This window comes from Drosophila subobscura, chromosome O, assembly GCF_008121235.1.
Source record: "Drosophila subobscura isolate 14011-0131.10 chromosome O, UCBerk_Dsub_1.0, whole genome shotgun sequence".
Lineage (NCBI taxonomy): Eukaryota > Metazoa > Arthropoda > Insecta > Diptera > Drosophilidae > Drosophila > Drosophila subobscura.
Genome location: NC_048533.1, coordinates 3,513,569 through 3,538,244, shown reverse-complemented (window position 1 = coordinate 3,538,244; position 24,676 = coordinate 3,513,569). Strand labels below are relative to the sequence as shown.

Sequence of the window (24,676 nt, the reverse complement as noted above, 5' to 3'; positions counted from 1 at the left end):
TACGCATCAACCAGTAGCTACAAGAAGAGATACTTTTTACAGAAAAAAGATTTTCTAGAAGAAAATATCTATTGAAAATATAATTGTTTGAAATGTATGTGAAAATATCAAGAACTTTTGTGTATTTTCTATGTTATTTTTGTGCATTTGTAACTGTAATCTAATCAGCACTCTGCCTCTATTTCGCCTGACCTATAATTTTCGAATCGATGATTGAAGTTCATTTTCCAATTGGCACGCGATGAAAACGCAAACAAAAGAGAATTTCCCGTCGAGTCATGCAGGCAGCCGGCAGCCTCCACAGACGATGATGATGATGATCTAACATGCAATAGCCAATGGCCACCCCCTGACCCTGCCCCACACATCTAGATCTGCTCGTGGAAAAAGTGTCACCAGTCATTGTAATCTCAATATGGTGTGTGTGTGTTCTAATCAAAATTAAATAGAAGTGTACACGTGAGTGTAAAAGTAAATGTAAATTGCAATTGTAAGTGTAAGTGGCCATAAACTTATCTAAAAACAACAAACAATGCTAGTGCGGATCTCTATAAAAACGCAACTGCAGTCGCCAATTGCCATTAGTCGAGTACCCGAGCTCAAGAGCAATACAAAAATCATTGGAGGCAATGCCTTATGTACCCGCAAATTCCTACGATGGAGACCTTAAGATCTGGAGTGGATCCGAGATCAAAGAGTACTTTGCCCCGAATCTATCTATTGGGGAAATTATCTTCCACGAGATGCGGAGACATCCAAAGCTGATTGCTCAAGTGAGTTTCTATATCCATCTAACATCAAGGGAGAGATACAATTTTATCTTTCAGATATCCACCACTGAGGAGACAATCCTCACCCGCGAAGAGCTCCACTCGAATGCGATGCATGTAGCCTCGTATATGCGATCGAGGGGTCTACTCCAGTCGGATATAGTGGGGATTATAGCCAGGAATACCACCCACATTCCTGCCGTCGCTTATGGCTGCTTCTTCAATGGCATCGCTTTCCACTCCCTGAACATCGCCTACGATCGGGGTACCATCGAGAAGCTTTTCTCCATCACACGGCCACGGATCATCTTCTGCGACGGAGATGAGTACGAGAAAGTGAGAGAAGCCACTCAGCACCTGGAGAATGTGGAGATCGCTACGATGCGGAACCATCCAGAGGGAGGATCGACTCCCATCCAGCAGATACTCTCATCCCCCATCGAGGATAACTTTCTGCCCGTGCGACTGGAGCAGGGCGTCGATCAGACTCTGGCAATACTCTGTTCGTCGGGCACCACAGGCACCCCCAAGGCAGTGACCATTACCAACAGTCGACAGATTCTAGCCGAGTGCTAGTAGGTAGATCTAGATCTCGAAAAGTATCTGTATCTAATCTTTTAGTCTATTATTTGCAGCTCCCTGACCACCTCGGATATTCAGTATACCCACAGCACCCTAGACTGGATCACTGGACTCTTGACAACCATCACATCGGGAGTCTTCAGCACTACCAGGATTATTGCAGATAATGTCTTCCATCCTGTCTACATGATGCGCTTGATTGAGGAATACAAAATCACATGGCTCATGCAGGCACCCTCCCACATGGCCATGATGGCCAATTCTGAGGAATTCGAGTCCGCAGACTTCTCGAGCATCAGGTTTTACCTATTTGGTGGAGGTCGCGCTTCCGTGGAGACGCAGCATCTCATTAGAAGTCGTCTGAGCAGCGACTGCCTCCATTTTGCCTACGGATTCACGGAATTGGGGGCCATGGCTACCATGAACCATCATTTTGACGAGAAGCCTAACTCGGTGGGTCGCCTGGTTGGTGGAATTAAGGCAAAGATAATCTGTGAAGAGGGAGAATCCCAAGGTCCTGATGAGGTGGGTGAGGTGTGCATCCGCAACGGCCAGCATTGGGCAGGATACTATGGAAATCCCGAGGAAAGCCACAAGATTCGGGACTCTCAAATGTGGTTCCACACTGGGGACATTGGCTACATGGATGATGATGGATTCCTGTACATTGTGGAACGGAAAAAGGACATGCTAAAGTACCAGAACATCATGTACTATCCGAATGATGTCGAAAAGATCATCTCTGAGATGCCAGACGTCGCCGAGGTCTGTGTCTTTGGCGTCTGGGATCAAATCAATGGAGATGAGGCAGCCGCCGCTGTCGTCAAGAGGCAGGGGAGTGATCTGAAAGCTCAGGACATTGTGGATTATGTGAGAGATCACACGGATGCCAAGTACAAGCAATTAAATGGAGGGGCTATTATCATGGAGGAACTGAAGCGCAGTCCCAACGGCAAAACGAATCGGATGGCCACCAAGGCGTATTTTTTGGAAGTTAAGGATCGAAATTGAGTAATTGAAGCAAGCAACAAGGAATCGGTTAAAGTATTAGTCAGAAAATACCAGAATAAATATTAGACAGCATATACCCCAATGGTCAATGGTTTAATTTCCTCTCCCTCTCTGTATGTATGTATATTCACCTCAGTCTGAGCTTTGGCAACTCTCTCACTCTCTCTCTCTCTCAACTAAGTGACGTAGCAAACCGCTCTGAAATCGCAAAACCGCAAATCGTAATCGAAAACGGTTATGGCGCGATAAAGCGTGATAAGATATGAAATGTAAGGCGCTGGACAGCAGCAGAGCACACGCACCTGCAGGGAAACCTCTTGCCAGTTGCTGTGGAACGTGCGAGGCGTTTGGACCCCGCCGTAGACATCGCATCCGACATTTCGGAGAGAGCAGAGCGCTTATCAGCGGACTGACGGACCATTTATTATGGAGCGCTCGAGTACACAATTCGATAAATATACCAAAATATGGAGTGGACCGAGGCCGCAAAGCTTTTTCGATGCAGATTGTTCGATTGGTAAAATATTGTTTGCATTTATGCGAAATCATCCATCGAATTTGTGTCAGGTAAATGCTGCCCGCTCTTTCTCTAGAACCCCGCCCATTAATATTCCTTCCACAGATCTCCGATACAGAAGGCACAGCCTTGACCAATGGAGAGGCCATCACCTTTGCCATTCGGATTGCTCAACAACTGAAAGCCCTGGGCCTCAAGCAGGATGATGTGGTGGGTGTGGCAGCCACAAATACCACATATCTAATGCCAGTGGTGCTGGGCTGTCTTCTGAACGGCACACCCTTCCATGCCGTGAGTCCGTGGCACGACGAGGACACCCTCAAGCACTTGTTCTCCATAACGCGACCTAGGATCATATTTTGTGATGGTCTCGTGTATCCTCGCATCAGCATCATTTCTAGGATGTTCAAGAGTCATGTTTACACCCTCAAAGAGCATCGTTTGGGCATCCCTAGAGTGGAGGATCTGCTGGAACCCACCAAGGCAGAGCTGTATTATGTGTAAGTAAGCCATTTCCCTTTTTTTGTTTCATAGATAAAATATTTTTTTACTGCAGTCCCGAACCTCTGCTCTTGGGTGGTGATCAAACGGTAGCCATTCTGTGCACTTCGGGCACGACAGGTCTACCCAAGGCCGTGACTATAACCAATGCCGCTTGTCTATTTGATTTTGGGTAAGATCTCTTGCTATTTTCTGATAAAATCCCTCCCTAATCTCACTCTCTTTTCTGTAGCTTCGTCACGGGCCAGGATGTTCTGTTATCCTTCAGCACAATCGACTGGTCCGCTGGCATGTTTCAGATGCTCTTCAGCGCCTGCCATGGCTCCACGCGCATCATCACGGATCGTGCCTACACTCCCGAATATCTCCTGCAGTTGGTGGAAAAGTACAAGGTCACGCTCCTAACGTTGGTGCCACAGCAGGTGGCATCTCTTATTAAAGCCCCAACGCTGAGCAAACAGAGACTCGCGACCATTCGTTTCATCAGCATTGGCGGCGGCAATTGCTATGTGGCGAATGTCCTAAAGATGCAGGAATATCTCCTGAATGGACAGATATCTTATGGCTATGCCCTCACAGAAACTGGGGGCGTTTCGGCCAATATGGGAGTGGCAAAGCCGTCATCTGTGGGCAGAATTGTGCCAGGAGTGAGGGTGAAAATACTGGACGATGCTGGCCGCAGTTTGGGCCATGGCGAAACGGGTGAGATCCTTCTGCACAATGGAAAGCAATGGAATGGCTACTATGGCAACCCCAACGAGACAAAGCGCATGCAGGACTATCAGGGCTGGTTCCATACCGGGGACATGGGCTACTTTGACGATGAGAACTACCTGCATATTGTGGAGCGTAAGAACGAAATGCTGCGCTTCCATGGGGCCCAGTACTGCCCCCACGAGCTGGAGCAAGTGATTGCCGAACTGCCTGACGTGATCGAAGCCTGTGTCTTTGGCCTTTGGAACGATGTGGATGGCGATCCAGCGGCCGCTGCTGTCGTAAAGATCCCTGGCAGTCGCTTGAGCGAAATGGACATTGTGGAGTATGTCGCAAAGCGGCTGGTCGTCACCCACAAACAGCTTCATTGTGGCGTCTTTTTCCTCACGGAACTGCCAAAGACGGGCAGTGGAAAGGTCCTGCGGCAGCAGGCACGCGACCAGGCTCTCGGAAAAAAGTGGTCCGACTACGGCAATGGCCACTAAATCCATTCAAATAGTTTTAGAGCTTATTATAGACTTACAATATGACTCACACAGTCAGTATTCAATTCCATGCGCGGGCAAAAGATACAACCAAATAAATTCCAAACAAAAAAAAGAAAGAAACATTTTTGATATCATTTTTTTTGTGGGTTCGTTGGCGGCTTATCTGTTGATGATTAGAGGCAGCCAGGTGCGATTGTTGCGGTCCGATTGAATGATTGAACGAAGGGTGCAAAGTAATTCAAGGGAACAGCACACATGTTAGAGGTCAAGATAAGAGGGAAAATGTTGTAAGAAAAATATATAAGGGAATGCCAATTAAGATTATAAATGTATTGAGTAACAAAAAGTAATGAAAGTCCATGCTCTAAGCGGTATTTTTATGGGGTTTATTCTTAAGGGATTATTGATTTTTAAGAGGATTAATGAGAGAATTGTATATGCCCCCACAAAATATCGACACTCTAGACTCTAGAGTTATTATCAGCTATTGCAATTAAACCAAATAAGTCATTATCTAAGAAGTGAAAGTGCGATAAGAAATGATAATGACATATGAAAGAAATAAAGAGGAATTCATCAAATGTAGAGCTGTGTTTGATCGGACTATGGAGTCTATCAAATATATGCATATAATTCGGTAAATTTTATATATGTGCATACATATGTATGTACAGAAGTATGTACATATATGCAGTGGTGAGCACTGGTGAGTACATTTTCACAATGACTGACTTTCGTCGCCCATAAATTCTAAACTTATAGATATCAATCACCAAAAAAACTCGCATGTACTCAATTTTGCACTTTTCGTTATTTGCACTTATTTTGCATTTATAAATTTTCTAAATCCATAATAAATCACCAAAAATAAATAAACAAATAATTAACCGAAATAGAAAACATATTTAATTTCATATAATATCGAATATTTAAAATAAAAAGTTTTCCCATTGATTTCCAAATGAATATTTTTAAAAAACGGTTTAATAGAATACAAACAATATATACATACATACATACATATGTATATGAAAAATATTAAGCTACATATTTAATATATTATAGTTATTTTAAAGTGTTTTGTATTAAGATTAAATATGACCGTATTAAAAAATCCATTTTAATACAATTATATTTTAATCAAAGTGAATTCTATTTAATTTGACTATGTTTGTATATAAAAATCGCATTTTAAATTCAAATATGATTGTGGTTATTTTCACTATGGCTTTTTTCAATCAGTGTACGCTGTACCTCACCATTTATATTATTCAATTTATTTTGCTTCATGTCTTTTATGTTTCAGACTTTTTTCGAAACCATTTTTAAAGTCTTTTTCTTTTGGTTTCAACCCATTGATTAATTGGCGATTTTAAAGATATTCAGCTAATATACAGCTTAATGAAATTTTAACGATTTGTATCATACTTGACAGCAGTCGAGACCAAACACAAATTGAGATTACCCAAACACTCTTTGAGCGTCATTGACGTTTGTCTCAAACACTTTAATAGCCATTGGACACAAAAACTTATTTCCAGCCATTGATTTTGCATCACAAACACTTTGAGCGCCATTGAGATTACCTCAAAACACTTTGAGAGCCATTGATAGGAAACACTTTTTGATTGTCCAGCCGTTAAATGAGTAAACAAGCCAAATGATCTGCCGGCAGGCGCCGGCTTAGCCCGTGAGCGGAAGCTTTGGGGAAATTGGAGAGAAATTTTTAGCGGAAAGCTTTAAACATCATGTATTTGAGCGAATTTAGTGAATTGTAAGGGGAAATTATGAGTTGAGCTTTTGCTGCTGCTACCGAAAGTTTGTCAGCACAGTTGGAGAGTAACTTCATTTGAGGGTTTTTCTGTTCGGTCTCCACTTTAATCATTAACTAGTGACGAAAATAAACAATTCGAGAGATACAAATGAATTCAAAGTGCCTCACGTTTGTTGTATCCCATAATCTCCCATTGAAAGACAACATTTTGGCAGATTTAAAGACTTACCTAAACAGACATACAGCTGAAGGAACGCATGTTCGGACCCTCGCAAAGGGAAGTGCTTTCTTAATGGAAGCCAACCCTTTTTCCTTTTATCCCAAATAACATTATTATGTTGATTGACAGGCGGCCAAGAAGCAGCCGCTGTACGTGATATTGTCAGCATTGCAATTGGATACGTTTTGCCCCCACAAAATTCACCATGCACCAGGCACCATGCACCATAAGTGACATGTCTGAGTCATGGATCGATGGGTGCAACATGCTCGAAATAAATGTGCAACAATTAAGCGGCCACTCAGAAAGGGGAAAGAGTATTAATTTGGTCTCAGGGATCAGTGATAATGATCGCGGTCCCCTCCCCTCCTCTGGGGTTGATTGACAGTTGAGTGCAGAGAGATCATTGGCTCCTTCTGCTGCTGCTGTTTCATGTCTGAAAGTATTTTCAATGTCAAGTTCAATGAAATTCGATATTTTTGTACAAATAAATACATTTTCTTGTGCATCTGGCGAATGATCATGTCTCTGGGCTGTAAAAAGTAAGAGCTCCCTCCGCTGCTCAGAAACCTGCTTCGAACTGGCATCCAGGAAGTGCCCAGCCCAGGCAGCGCCAATTGGCATTAGACGCGTTCTGGCAGCTACTCAAAGCCGCCTGGCGCCTCATCCGATCTGCGACTGCGTTTCAAATTGTCATGCAAATACCAATTATCATTTGTCAGTAAACGGCCACTAATTATAATCTGTGTGGTGTGGTGTGCCCACGCTTTTTTATGCGATTTTGTAGAATGATTTCTGATTTTGCTGATCAGATCTCAGATCCAATCTCTCGCTGATTAATTCATTAGCCACTGTCGACCAGTTTGTCATGTTACATGGCATTGCTGGCACTCCAATCAGTCTCCGTCTCTGCTCGTGAGATATGTAATTGGCATTACTTAATCGTGTAAAAAATATTGCACTCCACAGAGAAAGATTTATAATAGTGGCAACTAATTTACGTCTCGCTGAAGGACTGTTTAAATGCGATTAAAATTTGCATATGTCAAAGCAAATCATTTGTTCTTTCTTCCACAACGAATAACTGTTTTAATGGACAACTGATTACTTATTGAGTACTCTGTCAGTGGTAGAATAATACTCCAATACCCTTGCCCCTACTAACACCGCATTATCTCATCTGTAACCTTGTGTTATGAAGCAGAAAATCACTGTAAAATTCCCTGTGCCCTTCTCGGTAGCGACTGAAGGGCTGGCTGTAGCTGCACTGAGGTAGGAGGAGCGGGATGGTGAGGAAGGGAGCTGCTTCGTCTAAAGGAGGGGCGGTGAAGTACACAATTTATGGCGCTTAAATTGCAGTCATGCGCATGAGGCGGCTATGGCTAACAAGATCATATCCTCCCTATTCCAGATCCCTTTACAGACACTCCTCCTTCCCTGTTTAACCCCATCGATTGGTATTGAGAATGGATCGTGCGACCGCGGCTTAGAGCGGATGTTTGGTGTCAAAACACAAGCGACTTCGATGCATTTTCTATGGAATTCTATGCTGGACCTGTGAGGGATCCTGGGTCCCCTGTAATTTATGTGCAGCGTTAAACAAGAGAGCAACGCGCGACGCGTACGATTGGGGGATCGATTGGGGATCGTGCGGGGCCATAAAAACACTACAACTTGTGTTCGGTTCGGTTCTGTTGTGTTGTGTTTTGTATGTTGGGTGCCTTTATCAATTTGTGTTCGAAAGTTTTTGCCTTCTAAGCACGAAGCAGCGGGCAGCGGGCAGCAGGCAGCGCAGGAGATCATAAAAGTTGCAGCCTCTGCTACAGGCCACTGGAAAAGTGGGGAAAATTTACATAATTACTGCCTGGCGGGTGCTTTGTGGAGATTGCCGCCGCAACCGCCCGAACGTGTCAAAATGAAAAGTGTTGCATGATTAGCGAGTAAATTATGCCGCCGAGGCATAAATCTAGTCGGTGAAGATAATCAAATAAAATGTGGCGATTAATAAAAAGATGAAGATGCAACCCATGGAGAGCAGGCGGAGTCAACAGGGTCCGTGGACTAGTTGGAGTCGACTCCTTTTGGCCGCAGATCTGCTCTCCATCGACTGGCGCCTGGAGCGTGCGAATTTCTCGTTTTGCCGCCCCATTGTGGGAGGTGTGAAGAATGGTTAGACGGTGGGCAGGGGAAGGAGCGAAGAGAGAACTCTGGCAACATGTTGCCCCTTGGCTGGCGGTCGGACATGACACATTGTTGTTCGCATGAAGCATAACTTGGTCAACAAGGCAGCGAAGCGATCTCCAGAGAGATGATGCCACAAGTTGATGATGCAGATGATGAAGCCTGCGGCTAGATGTAGCAGATGAGAGCAGAACCGGCTGCTGAAACGAACACTGAAAGAAATGGTAGGGATTGAAGAATTTTAGATGGGTTTCGATTATGGGAATTTTATTTCTCCACTAATTTAAGGAGTTTTCCTGCTAGTTAATTCTTGGCTTGTAGTTTCCCACTTTTCTTCGCAGTGTCAAACATATTTCCGAGATTGCAGCAATAGATACGATTCCTTAACACCATCCTGGTCTTGGGGGCCTCAAAGTTGCTGTCGCTGATGTTGTTAAGAGCATAGTGTTGTTAGCCAAGGCTCAGCTCGGCTCGGCTCAGCTCCGACCGGGCAACGTCTTTGACTTATTTTACACTTGTTTCCTTTTTCTTTTTACCGGTGGTTTCGTATTACCGTTCTTACAGCAGCAGCCGAAGAGCGAGACCCGGTCAAGGTCTCATCTGCCCCAAAGTGTCTCTTTAGCCAATTCCCATTGAGGCCGAGCATTTCATTGAGCAACCAGTCTGTGGCTTGGCATTCCACAGACAGAGTGGACTCTACACTGGCATTGCCATTGCATTTCCTGTCGCATGCGCCATATAAATTAGTTTTCCATGTTCACTTGTCACTTGTATCGGAGCAGACCAGACCAGAACCCGACCAGCTCTTGTGAACCCGTTTGTTGGCCTCCGGTCATTGCGGGTGTCCATTCCACTTAGAATCGAAATCTCTTATCACTAGACGACTCTTAGGAGTCGTCGCCATAGTCGTGGACGTTGCCGCCGCTTGCAGAATTTGCAATCAATTTTGGCCAAGAAGGCAACTAATTGCTTTTACATTTTATTTATTTATAGGGGCTCTACCACACGCACCAACGGCACCACGAGACCCCGAGCCCCATTGATAGCTGCTTTTGGCCTTGAGTTTAGCCGCCCCTCCCCCTGCTATAATGATTACGCTAATCAGAGCAACTAGTTAGCTAAATGTCCAACTAATTCCAATGGGTAAAAAGTGCGCTACCCTCAAACACTTTTACTTGCTTATAGCCAGGGCCATAAATTAGGTTTTCCTTCAGAGAATTTCCCTGGAAAATTATGGAAATTAACGGAGTGACAAATAATTTTTTTGGATTGGTGGAAACTCTCTTCTTATCAGGGCCCAAACATTGCCTTCCCCCGACTTTCCATTCGAATTGCTTTTGCTGCCGTTGTCGGATGCTTCCGTAGCGGCTATCACGCACAAGGTCACCGGTTCGAAACCGGGCGGGAAGAAGCCTGAATAATTTTTTTTCTTTTTCAATGTCAATCCTTCATTTACTTACATTTACATTCATTTTTAATATCATTTTAATGAGCCTCATTTTATGATCATTTCAGGAGTGTGCTCTGCTGGTATTTATAAACATTTCGATATTTAACTGTTTTACGACTTGCATGTCAGAATCACAAAGCATGACTCCCTGCGGGACTCCCTGTTATTTTTATGGCATTTATTTTTGTGGGCCCACCCAAAGAGGTGAAGGCTGAGTGGAAATAGAAAGTGCTTCCATATATCGAAAAAAGTGCCCTTAAATTTCACTCGGAGAAGTCAAGCAAAATAAAAGCTTCTTGTGAAAGCTTTTTCTTCGCACGAAAATAGGCACAAATAGTTGCAAAAGCTCAGAGCGCTCGCTTAGCATGTGAGAGGTAAGGAGATCGATGCCCCGCATCACCAGGATATATTTTTTTTCTCCTTTTCTGGCATGGAACTTCTTTTTTCCTTAATTTTCTCCTCATAAGTAATGAGTTTTAGCTAGTCGCATACATATGTATATCATATTATACTCAAAGTCCGCCGTCTGCCATTTTGATTGACACGCTCTCCCATCGTTCGCGACATTTGGTGTCCAATTATTTAGTAAATAGAATATCATGCCGGTTACAACTCCATTTCACACGCTTTTCCCAAGTGACTCTCCGATGCCCAGCCAGTTATGCAATCGAGTTTTGGCTCTGGTTTTCTGTAGCTACATGTAGCTCTTTAGCTCTTGTCTCTCCATTTCCATTTCCCGGCTGTGCAGACATTGCAGCTAATCCAATTAGGTATCATTCATCATGTTCACGCAATGCAGGCCATGAACTAGAAATGCAACTGAAACCCATCCCCGGGACGAGACGGGACGGGACGGACACCCAGGCCTAGGCAGCGGGTGGATCAGATGGGAAGCCAGAGATTCTGCAGCAAGAACGGGAACGAGAAAGTTTTGACATTTCCGTCATGTTTCGGATGATTGAAATCTGTTTAATTAAATTTAAGTTTGGAATGCGTTAATTTTCTGTAAGTTCTTTATGCTTTGGAACTTTTTTTCAATGATATTTGATATATGTATGTAAATGCCTGATTCCTTAGATAATCCCCTGATCTGGCGCCACTCGTGACTTTTTGTCTCCATATGCATCTGGTCATTTCGAATATTCATTAATAATAAAACTATCTAATCTTTGGCATTGGCATTGGCATTGAATGGCAAATGCCTGCAACTGAATGGATTGGGTTGGGTGTGCGGCAGCAGCTGGTGGGATACCCACACGATTGGATGCGATTGTGGATCGGCATGAATCAGAGGTATAATGCGGTGTGTATTCTCCATACGTCACGTAGACCTGTGGGGCTGCAAGTTCCCCAAAACCCGAATGACATTTTGTGCGAAATAAAAACCAAGGCGGGTATAAAATTGTTCATATTTTTGTAAATACATATGTACATATGTATGTATATATGTAAGTATGTATGGTACATATGTAAGTATGTATGTACATACATATGTACATTCTGTTTTTTTTTAATTGTACATCTACATCACTTCTCTCGAAATTTTTAAATACATTTGTAACAGTTTGATATCACATGATATTTACACACATTTTGGTGACTCTAGCTCTTACAGTCTCTTATATCCAGACGCTCATCAAGACGGACGGACAGATGGACAAACTATTGATGCTGATCAAGAATTTTTATACTTTATGCGATCGAAAACGTTTTCTTCTGTGCGTAACGCACAACGACCACAAATACAATATACCCTATTAACTCTTCTAGTACCGGGTATATCAAAATCAAATAAACAGCAAAGCGTGTTGACTGTGCTGCATACGTAGGCGAAAAATTGAGGATGTGATGAGGTAGTCGCATTGGGAATACCCTAAAAGGATGCAGAAGAGCTATTACTAGTTGCATATCAACCTCTCTCAACACCCTCTTCTACTATTGTTTAATGTTTTAATCCATTTAATGTCGCATGGGATTTACTGAACTCATTCTCGATTGCATGGCAGATTATAGCAGCGAATTACCCGACTAATGACGAAAGATAGACAACCACGAAAGACCTACCTTTCGATGTATGCATGTGTGTGTCTGTGTGTGTGTGGTGTGAGTGCCGGCGCCAACCGGTGCTACTCTCTCATGAATCGAGTGAACTCTCCTTATCAACCGAAGCAATTGCTCGCAATTAAACAGGTAGACGACGAAGAGGAGAGCGAGCACGAAATGGTTTGACAATGATGAGAGCGAGTTGGGTGACGTGTGGGAGAGCGCGCGACGTCATCGGCCATCTCTTTTATGCTTACGCCAGCTTTATGATCGTTTCGTTTTTATGTTGCCAAGAGAGCTTTTCGTTTGGGTTTCGTTTTCACTTTTATTCTTTTTCGGCTGCTGTGTGTGAAGTGTTCGGCTGGGTAAAGGGGAGTGGCGTGTTTGGGTGGCTTATGGGGAGGGAGCCTCGTGTTTCGTCTATTCATGCGAAAAATCAACCAGAACCAGGCAGCGTATGAATGAATATGAAATGTGGGAAGAAATGAGGCGAACGGCAGCCAGCAATTTCGCCATTTCAAGGCCTACGTGACTTGTCTCACACACATGGAAATTGGCTGCGGCTGCGACTGCGGTTCTGGCAGACAGTCAGACGGACGGTCTCGTCTCTGGGTGCAGAGTCCCCGTTATTTGAGCGTAAACTAGCTCAATTCGCATTTATTATTTAATCGTCTCTCTGGGATCTCTCTCACCCTCTAGCTCTCTTTCTGGCCACATGATCTGTGCGATTCTGGCACGTGCTGACCGTGCTGGGTATTACGACAGAGAAAAAGGTCTTTGACTGTTGTCAGCTGATTCCAACAAGACAGAGAGGGAGTAAGAGAGGGAGGCAGTGAGTCGACGCGCTAGCTGTTATCTCGTTTCCACCTGTTTGACAGCATAATGATGACAATCGGAACAAAACGGTAATTTAGGGAAATTTCCAGTGGCTCCATAAAATCAAAGATAAGGTATTTTTTTCGAATATATTGAGTTTATTTACATCAGCGCTTTTTTCAGTTTTCTCTTCACTTACGATAGTTGCACCTCTCTCTTTTCAGTCTTAAAATATAAATACGAAAAATATTAAACACTATTTTTGTGTAGTTGTATCTGGTAGAGCTCTTATGCTTAAAGATCAGGAACTTTAGCTTTTTTGTGTGGTGGATCCGTCATCTCGCTCCCCCTTCATAACATTCGTCTTTGCAGGACCATCAGCGGCAGGAACAGCAGACAGAGGCTGTAAAGTTTATATAGAATATTTTAGTGGAAATTATGGGGGGATCAAGGACTTAAGATACATACATATGTCGAAAACCATGCCAAAATAAATAAATAAATGAGTGAACTGTGATAAATTTCGTATAAATTTATTTTAACGTGCAAAATGCCATGCAGAAAAAAAGGGAATAAAATGCTACTCCTCTTACCACTCTTCAAGCTACATATAATAAAAAAAAATTCTCCCGATATTTTTTTGATATTAATATATTTTTAATTTTATTTTATTTTGTTTAGTTATCTTTTTTGCATTGCTTTGCTTTCTCATGCTCTTTTCTCGTTCTACTCACTTAGATGGAAACGTATAACAAAGATCTGTTAGTGCTAAGGAAACTTAATCTAGTAGTCTATAAATAAATAGTATTTGCAAATAAATAAATAACTCAATTATACAGAGAACTACGGACTATAATTTCGCGCTTATCTCTGGCCGATCGATCGATTCGAAAATAAATATAAATTACATACATATTAGTTAGTTTGTTCTGCTTAAAATGTTTATAAATAAAAATACATTTCATGTGATTTGTGAGTTTTTCTGTTTAATCGTTTTTCTCTTACTAAAACTTAAGGTATAAAACCGTGTGTGTTTCTATGTACAAGAAGGTTCTCCTCAATATATTCGAAATGTTCTGCGCTTCGATAACATCGATTACAAACGATTAAAATGGTTTTAAGGCGCACTCTTTGCAATTTATCGTTGTGGCCAATGTGGTCGTATTTTTGAGTATTTTTTCGTCGTTCTTCAAGAGACTCAAGTTTTTCAATAGACATTTTTTTATTAGAACTAGTGTTATGGCCTGCGATTATACATATGTGTGTACATATGCAATACATATCTGTTCTGTGTGGTTGTCGGATTGGCGTCAAATTTGAATCATACATTTCGATGGTAATTCTAATCCAATGTTTTGGGACGTTCTTATAAAATACTCGAGACTCCGTCGTAATACATTTTGATATTCATCATGTGTGTGTGTCTGGGGATCATCGCTGGGGGGACAATGGTCCGCTGCATCAAAAATACTTTAGTGAACCACAGATCTTGGGTGGATATATGATATATCATACACATATGATGGATGGTAAAAGGGTAGGTGTGCGGTGTGATGATTATGATGACGATGATAGTGTTGTGATTGGAAACTTGCAAATTAGAATATCGTTCGCATACTCTTGGTGACAACTTTGTACACTGCATTTTTCTATAATTTTTGTCTCACTTTTTTGTGGGAAATTCCTTCCACACTTTGTACTTTTTTTAATATTAATATTTCCTTCCTTTTGCCAAACCAAAAAATAATAGTTTTCAATTTTCCAACATAAACGGATACCAAAAATATGATTTTAATGAAAACAAAAACCAAAGAAATAAATAAAAATTTTGTTTTAAATAAAAAATTTAAAAATTGTTTGTTGCAAATAGTACAAAATGTGAGAGACAATAACTCAAAATTAATGCCAATTAGAAAAAAATAGTTTAAAGGTTTGTAATAAAATTTAGAAAATTTTTAGTTTTAAATTTTAAGAAAAGTTTGTTTTTAGTTCCAATTTTTAGGTGTATAATAAATGTGAGAGTTAGGGGTAGAAAGAAGTCAAAAATTTTGATTGTGGAAGGGGAAACTCACAAATCGTAGTACAGCGAATCATCGCTGGCTGCGGCGGCGCTGCCACTGCGCGCATGCGCCTCGGATGTGGCGTCCTCGTAGCTGGCATCTTCCAGGGATCCCTCGTCCTCGTCGAGCTCCTCCTCCATGCTGCTCATGCGGACATTTCGTTCCACGCGATCGCTGGTTTCGCTCAGCGCCATTGACGGCAGCGGCGAGCTGCTCTCCCAGTGGATGTCCGAGGGAGTAACCAGGCTGGTGGCCATCGTCGTGGTGGTGCTGGGACGTTGCTTGCGCTGCTTGCCACTATTCAATGCTGCGCCCCTGGCCTGCTGCTTCTTGGCACTCATCGCACGCTGCTTGCCGCCCTTTGGCGGCTTCTTTTTGCCGCCCGCTGCCTGGCCATTGGACGTGCGTGGCCGCTGATGGACGGCCTTGGGCTGGGGCAGGGACAAGGATGCTTCAGCTCCACTCTTTTTTGCACCATTCTTCTTGCCACAGTTGGGTGGCGGACCACCCTCTGCCGCCGCCTTGTCCCGCAGCTCCTTGCAACGCTGGGCCTTGGGACCGCGCTTTCTCAGAGCTCCAGCGCCAGCGCCAGCACCGCCCGCGGGTCGCTTTTGGCAATTGTGAAGCTCCTCGCTTTCGTGGAGTTTGCATTTGCGCAGTTTCTTCTTTTTGCTCTGCTTCGGATGCAGATGCGCAGGAGGAGGATGCAAGGGACTACTGCTATTGATATTGCTACTGCTACTACTATTGCTAGTACTATTACTAGTGCTAGTACTAATGCTACTGCTAATATGGCCGCTCTCGCTTTGACTACTGTTACTAATACTAATCAGGCTGCCGGCACTAGCCGCAGGCACAGGAACTGTAATGCTACTTCCATTATTACCAGCAGTAGTAGCAGCACTCGCACTGCTTCCACTGCCACTCGTGCTACTTCCATTACTGCTACTGCCACTACTACTACTACACTCTGGTGGCTTCTTAAAGTTTGCCGCATCAATCAGTTCAATCAGCGGCTTGCCAGTATCACAGAGTTGCCGTACGCCATGCTTGATGCGATTTGCCCCAAAATTCTTGGCTATCAACTGCTCCACACGTTCCTGCGGCACCGTCTCCGTGATGGCATTCGTGTAGGTGGTCAGCTTCCCCAAAGAACGGCTGGCCGGAATCTGTGTCCGGCGCGGCTCGCCATGCCGATTCAGGGCCAAATAGTAAACCCTGCGGGGATTCGAGTTGTAGGTGGAGGAGTACGTGTTGTAGTTCTGCAGGCCCATGTTCTCGTTGAAGACACAGTCGTCGGTAAAGTCTTTCTGCAACAAATCGGAGAGCTATCATTAAATGATTTGGCTACAATAATTATGGAGTACAATTAAGGAAAGAACCAAAGCCAGGCAAAACCTAAAAACTAAAAAGGAGTCTTGTAAAAGTAATTGAGAGATATATCTAAATATATTGATCGAAAAATGACGGTAAGATATCGAAAACGATCGAAAAATTGTCAAAACGGGTTTGAAAACTATCAAAAAGTATCAATGGAAATCGAAAGGTGATCGAAATTGATCGAAAGGACCAAAAAGTGCTCAAAAAAGATCGGAAAGTTATCTTTCATGGTTCTTGGACTCTCCTTAGCCTAAACTCCTTGGGCTTCTGCAGAAGCCATGTTCACTAAATGGAACCATTTTTAAACCCTTTTGGGTTTCCTGACTCCAAATGAAAGGCCACTTCAAAGCAACGCATTCACGGGAATCATTACTCAAACGAAACCCATTATTTGAATCACCACAAAAGTTGTCCCTGGCGGCGGTGTGTATTCTCTTCTTTTGTCTATCGGAATGTGGAATCACTGAGATAAATGCGCTCATTATCACAGGATGTGCTCCCTATCGGTGTTGGCCATCCAGATAGCCATCGATAGCCTGGCCTCAGACCATAAACATTTCTACTTTATGAATGCAACATGACAGCCAGCGCCGGCACACAAAGGATAACAACAACAAAACAGCAGTCGAAAAAAACGAATAGAATATTCCAAATCCAACAAAGAAGGAGTGAAATTTTCACATTCCGTTTTAGGTAGAAATGTAAATTTCAAGACCAAAAGGGAAAGGATGGCCTTTGGAGATGTGCCGACGACTGGCAGACGGGCAGAAGATCAAATTCAATTAACAACATTGAATTAATTCGCTTGTCAGGCAATTAAAATTGTTTCGTAAATAAAATGGCAAACAAAGGGGCGAGAAAGGTACCAGCAAAATGTCGCTGCTTAAATTTAGAAATTAATCAGCCAAGAGTCAAGAGCGAGACGCGATCCAATCCGATATGAAATGAGGCATCAAATGAGGCGAACAGGAGAGCAGACCCCAAAGATTGAGAGACAAAATGTTGACGCCATCAACAAACGTTTTTGAGTTGTGTTTTCCTTTTTGAGTTTGAGTTTGGGTTGGAGGTTGAGGTCGTGCCGCGACGAGACACATTTTTGTGACATATGTGACAACATTGTCGGGGCAGGCTGCCCCAAGACTCACTCCTCTTTCACTATTTCTTTGTGTGGCACAGCACAGTCTTTTATGTTATTTCCTAGCATTTCGATTTATTTTTAGTTTTTAATGTCTTGCAAGTGACAATTTTTGCAGACACCAAAGGGAAAAGGAAATGAAGTTGTACTTTGATAAAGAAAAAAGACACACAAAAAGAGGAGAAAAGTCGAAAAGATATCCGGAGAGCCATTAGCTCTAAGACACCTCTCTATTGGCGCCAGGGCCAAGGGTCTTTCTCTCTCTTTAGATTAAAAATACACAGAAAAAACACCTACAAGCGGAACCTCTTAGAGCATCATCAGCGCCGCGTGACTCGTTCCAAAAAGGTCGTGAGATATCGCCACTAAACAGGACAATAAGCATGATAATGATGCAACATATTCATTGGTCACCGATGGGCAACCCATTAATTGGACTCCACAGAAAACAGAAAAAACCCTAACAGCGTGTGGTCTGCCCGGAGAACAAATTATGCAAATTAATAAGCCAAAACTGTATTTATATGAACAACATTTTAATTGGTGACTCAGTCGGGGCTCGGATGGATGAGGGGTCTGAGAATTTATGAATTGGCAAACCATTCGGAGGGGTGGGGACTTCAATTAGCTGGCAAATCACCTGCCAAAAGTCACAAGATTGTGGCCCAAAATATTTTAAGTATTATTACAAAATGTTGTCACGAGCTCGTCGCAAATCCATTTGCCAGAGTGAATTCTGTATTAATAGAAATATAGGAAAGGAAAGAAAAGAAAGAGACTTAGTCTCGAGAGTAAATCACAACCAAAAGTTGTAATAAAAAAGTGTAAATTATTTGTCTGTCTGTATGTGTTTCGCTGGCGCAGGCCGGACGCTGGGGTCGCCAAAATAAACAATGAGAGCCGCCGCCGCCCACTTGACCAACTTTCGAAGATATGCTAGCGGGGCGGGCGCCTTCAAAGGGCTGCACCGCCGACGCTGGTGAAGCGCATCAATCAACACCCCAGCAGAACACCACAAAGTATCTTACAGATACAAAACGAATGCGCCTACTCTGCGTTTCGGCTGACAGAATTGGCACAGTCGCTGCTATTTCGAATGCGAAAAAGGTCAAAGTGCCATGCGACATCGACAGCGGAAAGCAATGAAAGAAATTCAAACCGAAAAACCAGAAAAACCAAATACTAAAAACACTAAAAACTAATGTTGACCGAAATGCAATCATTGTTGCCTGGCGCCAGACCAAAAAAAGGCATCGATGTTCAGTCGAGAGCGTCACAGCGGGATAAAGTGTCACATTAATTGTGGCCAGGCAGAAAGGACCCTCCAAAAGGACGACCGATATCACTTGGCACTTGGAAAGAAAGGTTCTCCTTGCCACTCTGCTCTCCGCTCTGTTGCTCCTGATCGTGTTGCTTTGTTTTTGTTCACATTTAATTTTTTATTTATTGACTGGCAAAGAGGGCGAGATCTTGCTTTCTTTTGTGCGTTTTTGTCTCGGGGTTGGCCTCAATCTTTTAAAAGTTGCTTTGTTGTGTTATTTTTTGGGTAGGGGGGAAATAGAGGAGAGTATAGAGTAAAATATAGAGCTATCTCTAAAGGAGCGTATAATTGTAGTTTCAAAAATAATTGCAGCTCATTGAAGTTCAGTGAAGGGATGTCCATATTTATACCTCCCTCTGAATCACTGATTTAGCTCTCTAACAGTTGGTATCAGTTATTTCAGGAATATATGTACATATATCGTATTAGGTTGGTGTAATGTTTAGCTTACTTACCGAGCCATAGACAGAGCCACAGGCATCCATGCACAGGTACAGGCATGTGGCCACACTCTGCAGCTTAATGCGTCCCACATCCACAGTGGAGCGCTGGAGAATCGCTGCAAATAAAGACAGGCAGAGAAAGTCTCAGATTAATTAATTATCAATCACAGTCTGACCCACAAAAAGCAGAGTGTCAGGATGTCAGTTTCCCCAAAGGGCCCAACACACCCAGCGAGTTGTTAATTGCATGTCGCCCCAAACACCTGGAAGAGTTGTCGGAACCAGAAAAGACTTAAAAGTTCGCCTTAAAAACATACAACAAAAATGTAATATAAACCATTTTAAGAAGTTCCAGCTGCGATACACTTAATCATAGATTCCACATTTGTCAACCCAATCGAAAGATGCCCAGAAAGTGGACATAAATTATGTAAAGATCATTTCTTCGGGTTAATTGAAATTGCCGCCTTGCACTTGAAGTCTTGCAATCATATGAAAAAATACACACAGGCAGGCAGGCAGACATACACCGAAAAAATTCAAGTTCAACATGTTTTAAGGTCAAACCACTTGTGTGGTCGGCTGGTCGGTCCCCCAGCAGCAGCCATGGAGGACCGCCTGCCTCTTTGTCAGTTGGCACTGTGGCTGTGGCGGCCTGACGGCCAAAGTGTGTCAGCACTTGTGTAGCTCTTGCAGCTCTTTTGTGCTGTTTTGGAGTGTGTTCGGTCGTTCAATGAACTTTATGCACTTTGTGTGCATAATAAACATCAATTTATAAATATCGCAGCTTGTTACGGGAGCAATATCCATAGAAAATGGGAAATCTTAGCCAGCTGCTGGCTTCAAAAGCGGCAAAAGAATTTCCCGAGGTTCATAATAAAAATTATTATTAGAGATTCTGGATACCCCGCAGAAATCCCGGAACACACATAATCGAACATCTAACGCGGACGAAGGGCTCCAATTCAAGTGGAGTGGCCACTTGAGTGAGGAAAATATGGAAAAATTGTTTATGGAGAGGAAACAATTTTTGGGATGCGATCATGATATGATATGATATGATGATGGGAATGCATTTATTAACCAGCTAAAATGTACATACACAATATATTTTAATGACAGTTTTAGAAGTACTGTATCATAAAAGATGAAAGTGCTATTTATAGAAATATGTATGCTTATGTATGTATTTATGTACATATGTACATACATATACATACACATTTATGTGTGTATGTATATATGTATTTGCAACTCTTTGAATCAAACGTTTTTTCTCATTGAACTCTTTAAGTGATGCAATGCCCAGGAATTATCTCATTTCTCCCTCTCTCTTTTTCCCCAGAGTTCACTTTTGTGTGGAAACTGTGCCAGGGAGATAAACAGACAGACGCTATGGCGGCGCAGGCAAATATCATAAAATACTGCTGTCAATAGGCCCATGCAATTTATGGCCCATATGGGTATACCGTATACCACTACCGTATCTGCAACTGCAACTGCAACTCCCCGGCCACAAACAGTAAAAGGCATGCGTTTTTATTTACACGCCCCTTTCCCTTAGCTTTCACACTCGGAACATCACTCTTCCTCTTGGGCCAGAATTTCTCCACATTTCTCTCCAATGCCTGTTCTTTTACAATACGGAAATTGTAAAGTTAGCAAAAACAACAACAACAAAGAAGACTATGTTCCCGTTGTTCCCTTCCTCTTCATTTCGTTCCGTTCCCGTTTATACGATAGATTTATAATTTCCCTCCCTACCAAAAGAAATTCCCATTGACATGAGTAATTGTTCCCGTTTGTACGTTTGTCCGTACATACATATGAACCGGCGTAGAGCTTCCCCGTCTCCCACCATCATTCTTCGCGTCTAGATATCTCTTCTATGCACGCTAGGAAATTCTCTATAACTCATATTACCCTCTGGCCAATAGGGTATCAACAAAAAAATAGACGTACTAAACAAATGACATGCTAAGCGCGTCAGTTCATTTGTTAAAAACAAAGGGGTGGAGGCGTTGGTGGAGCAGGGGCGGCAGCCCGACCAGTGACAGCCTTTCACTTTGGTGGAGCTGTCGCTGTTGCTGCTGTCCGTCCCCCAGCCCCGAATGCCCCCCGTAATAACCATGTGGTGTTGCATTTCACTTGCTTCGTGCTGGTCGTGGGATGCGCTGCGACTCTTTTCGACTCATTTAAAAAACGATTTGTTTTACTCGAGTTAACAAAACGTAATTTTTTTCTTTTTTATCTTTTGAGATACATATCAGCGACAACTTTTGGCGTATTAAATTGTTTCAAAAAAGAATTACTTATATTTATTCTTGTGGGAAACATTTCCATTGAGTCTGAGAGAACAGAAAAAGCAAAGAGAGTGGTTGTCTGTGTGTGCGCTCTCAGCATAACATAGAACTTTGGCGTAAATGTTCGCATGTGGCGCCGTGGCTTAGTTGGTTAAAGCGCCTGTCTAGTAAACAGGAGATCGTGAGTTCGAATCTCGCCGGGGCCTATGCCTGAGAAGGGCATTGTATTTATTTTTTCTTTTTTTTTCTATTTCTGTATTGTATTGGTATTTTGGATAAGGTTTCCTATAATTATAGGAAAACAGTTGTTGATTTTCATTAGATATTTGCGATGAAGGAAATAAGTGTATTTGCCATTAAGCTCGTATAATTTTCACCTAACAGTCATATAAGTGCTTCCCATTTGCTCAGGCCATTATTATCCGACTCGTACAATAACGTAAGGTGTGAAATACATGCATAATGATAATCAAATGATCTTTTATTGATCAATCAATGTGTCGAGTGGCAGTTCAATCAAATGCGGACTGCAGTTCATTGAACCAACCAATGGGAAATCCAAAGTACGACCAATAAACGAGCACTTCGGATCGTATATAAATTCCTGGCACGCTTCTGAGCTGCTTTAAATTACCCACATATTAAGCACGTAGTCCGCTTCGAAGTAGGCGAGAGAGAGGGAAAAAGACCCCGCTGTCCAAATGAATGTCACGCTCTGACAATAATTAAAATGTCAAAAAATATGCCTGTCAAAGATTCAAAGTTTTTGGAGAGGTGCTCGATTGAGTTATGTGCCACGGATGGATGGCTCGTTCCTATGCCATGTGGTATGGGGTTCCTTTGATAACTGTTAAAGGAGTGAGGGATGGAGGGACTTACATATTCTTATAAATGCAAATGAGACCTTAATTTTTATCCAATTTATGTACCGGGCCAAAAGACTGACAACGAAAAGGAATAAAATATAATCGGTATATCCATAAATGTATATGAAAAGCATTTTTATTATATTTTTAATTATGCTTACAAGCTTAACAAAAAAAAGTGTGACGTTTTGGCATGACAGTTTATGAAAATTTACGATCACTTTTGTCGTTATTTAACATAATACTCGGGAATGCTATGCATACAGCCCATAAAAAAGATATCTCTGGGAACATCTCTTTTCTCTCGATCCCTCTTGCAAGATATTTTATGCTTTTGTTCGGACTCTCAGCCACTACTGTGCCACGCCGTCTTTTGTGGTGTATGTTTTTCTCTTTGTGGCCTTTGTGGTCTCTAATTTATGGTCGTGGGCAGCGTATTTTGACAATTTGATTTGAATTAGAGTGCGAGCATATCAATCAATTGTGGAGCCCAAAACAGAGACTCAGCATATGTCCCCCAGAGATTGCTGAAGAGTTAACAGTCAGTCAGTCAGTCGTCAGTCTATTAAAGGCCAATTAGTAGCCAATTTATTGAGTTGTCATTTGGAGGCTATAAATCTTGAGGCCTTCCTGCAGCCTTCTGCGTGGCAATAAATCAAACCGTGGGCGGTGCTACGATACGATAAGCAGATCTATTTAGCATTTGCAGGTTCCTCTTCCTCGAAATTTTTCTTATTTAATCAAAGCTACTTATGTAAATGTTTGTGAAAGCCGCCACCGAGGGCAGCACTTCTCACCCTAAATTTGTGTGTGGCAACAGCATTTTCATGGTTCGTTGGAGAAATTGCAATTTCGATCCAGGTATTCGCATCTCATACTAACACCCTTTCAAACACTCAAACACAATCACAATCTGTGAGTGTGGCAAAATTCAATTCACAGTTGGCTAAACCTCGCACCCTCTTCCGCTCTCGCTCTCTCCATTGTATCTTTATATGTATGTGTGTTTTTTTTTGGGCAATCGAAATGCATTTTATTCGAGGGGGGTTGACAACGGATATCCTGCAACCGAAAACCTTATTGGCCAATTTCCGATAAAAGCATAATGCGAAAATGCGCAAATAAATAAATTACAAACGTCTTGACAGCTGATGAGATTTTTCTGTGTCTGCCCCGAGGGGTTGTTTACCCCTAACAAAAAAAGAACGCCCACAAGCTAAGGGATTTCCCACATCGTTGCATTTGGCTTATAATAATGGAAAATATTGTCATATCTGCTAAATGAAATCTGTGTGGATGAGTGCCTGAAAATTCCAACATGCCACACGTGTGTGGATGTGGATGGATATTCTGTGGCTTTCTCTCGACAGACAAATGGAATGGTCCTATCTATGCTACCGTTTCCCAGACAGGGGATATCTCCACTCTAAGATCTCTCACTGCGGACCCAATTCATTAATGAAAAATGAATCGGCTTATTGGGAATGCCTTCATTTGATTAAATTAGACTAATAATGTGTAAAGTATGGGCAGTGGCCCATTCGAGTGGCCCACCAAAGCAGCAGACCAAGTCAAAAGCCGATTAGCCGTTGAAACTTTTTCCAGTGAAAGTTTATGGCCTTAAAATAAAACGAAATCAAATTCTTACAAATTAATACAAGGCTAAGAAAAACAGGCACACAAATGTAAAATTGTAAAACAAACAAATGATGGGGGAAAAATGTTGAAAATTATGTTTGAAAATGTCCAAAATTATGTTTTGAAGAAAAAAACGAGAAACTGATGTTAAGAAAGATGTTAAAAACTGTAAAACGCTTTGTGAATTTATAATAGAAACCGCAGCCACGCCTCCACAGCAGCAGCATCAGCAGTGACAGGCCAATTTTGGGTGGAGATTCCCGCAGTGAGATGTTGCCCCTTTCCCACACACGCCGCCCTCCTTCTTTAACCTGTGTGCAGCGCTCTTTTCTCCAAGTGTTTTCCGCATTTTCTTAGCTGGTTGTTGCGGCTTTTTCTTGTCCACTAAACAACCAGTTGGAGTGGAAATGAAATATGTAGATGAGTCTTTAATTAATTTGAGACACGACAAGACAAGTGGCGT

General features: G+C 42.4%; 3 protein-coding genes and 1 non-coding gene across 8 annotated transcripts in view; 3 read left to right on the top strand and 1 right to left on the bottom strand.

Moving 5' to 3' along the window:
* The first annotated feature begins 590 nt into the window (after positions 1-590).
* Positions 591-14,989, top strand: LOC117896627 (luciferin 4-monooxygenase-like). Its single transcript, XM_034805069.1, has 4 exons — positions 591-773; positions 828-1,345; positions 1,406-2,388; positions 14,975-14,989. The coding sequence occupies exons 1-3, from the start codon at positions 630-632 to the stop codon at positions 2,361-2,363; spliced, it is 1,620 nt and encodes a 539-aa protein (XP_034660960.1). The 5' UTR covers positions 591-629; the 3' UTR covers positions 2,364-2,388; positions 14,975-14,989.
* Positions 2,565-4,707, top strand: LOC117896628 (4-coumarate--CoA ligase-like 7). Its single transcript, XM_034805070.1, has 4 exons — positions 2,565-2,930; positions 2,986-3,380; positions 3,437-3,553; positions 3,614-4,707. Exons 1-4 carry the CDS (start codon positions 2,790-2,792, stop codon positions 4,578-4,580), a joined length of 1,620 nt encoding a protein of 539 aa, XP_034660961.1. The 5' UTR covers positions 2,565-2,789; the 3' UTR covers positions 4,581-4,707.
* Positions 13,259-24,676, bottom strand: part of LOC117896626 (rho GTPase-activating protein gacF) — a 45,511-nt gene continuing 34,093 nt past the window's right edge. The window contains exons 2-4 of one of the 5 annotated variants that reach the window (XM_034805068.1): positions 19,419-19,522; positions 15,140-16,433; positions 13,259-13,470 (exon numbers count right to left, since the gene is read on the bottom strand). In XM_034805068.1, the coding sequence (XP_034660959.1) occupies positions 13,419-13,470; positions 15,140-16,433; positions 19,419-19,464 (1,392 nt within the window). In that variant the 5' untranslated portion in view covers positions 19,465-19,522 and the 3' untranslated portion in view covers positions 13,259-13,418. Of the gene's footprint in view, positions 13,471-13,732; positions 14,524-15,139; positions 16,456-19,418; positions 19,523-24,676 lie in introns of those variants that run through there. The other 4 variants (XM_034805063.1, XM_034805065.1, XM_034805066.1 and 1 more) reach the window with 4 other exon arrangements.
* On the top strand, positions 21,842-21,915 carry Trnat-agu. Its single transcript has one exon. It is a non-coding gene; the product is annotated as a tRNA-Thr (tRNA).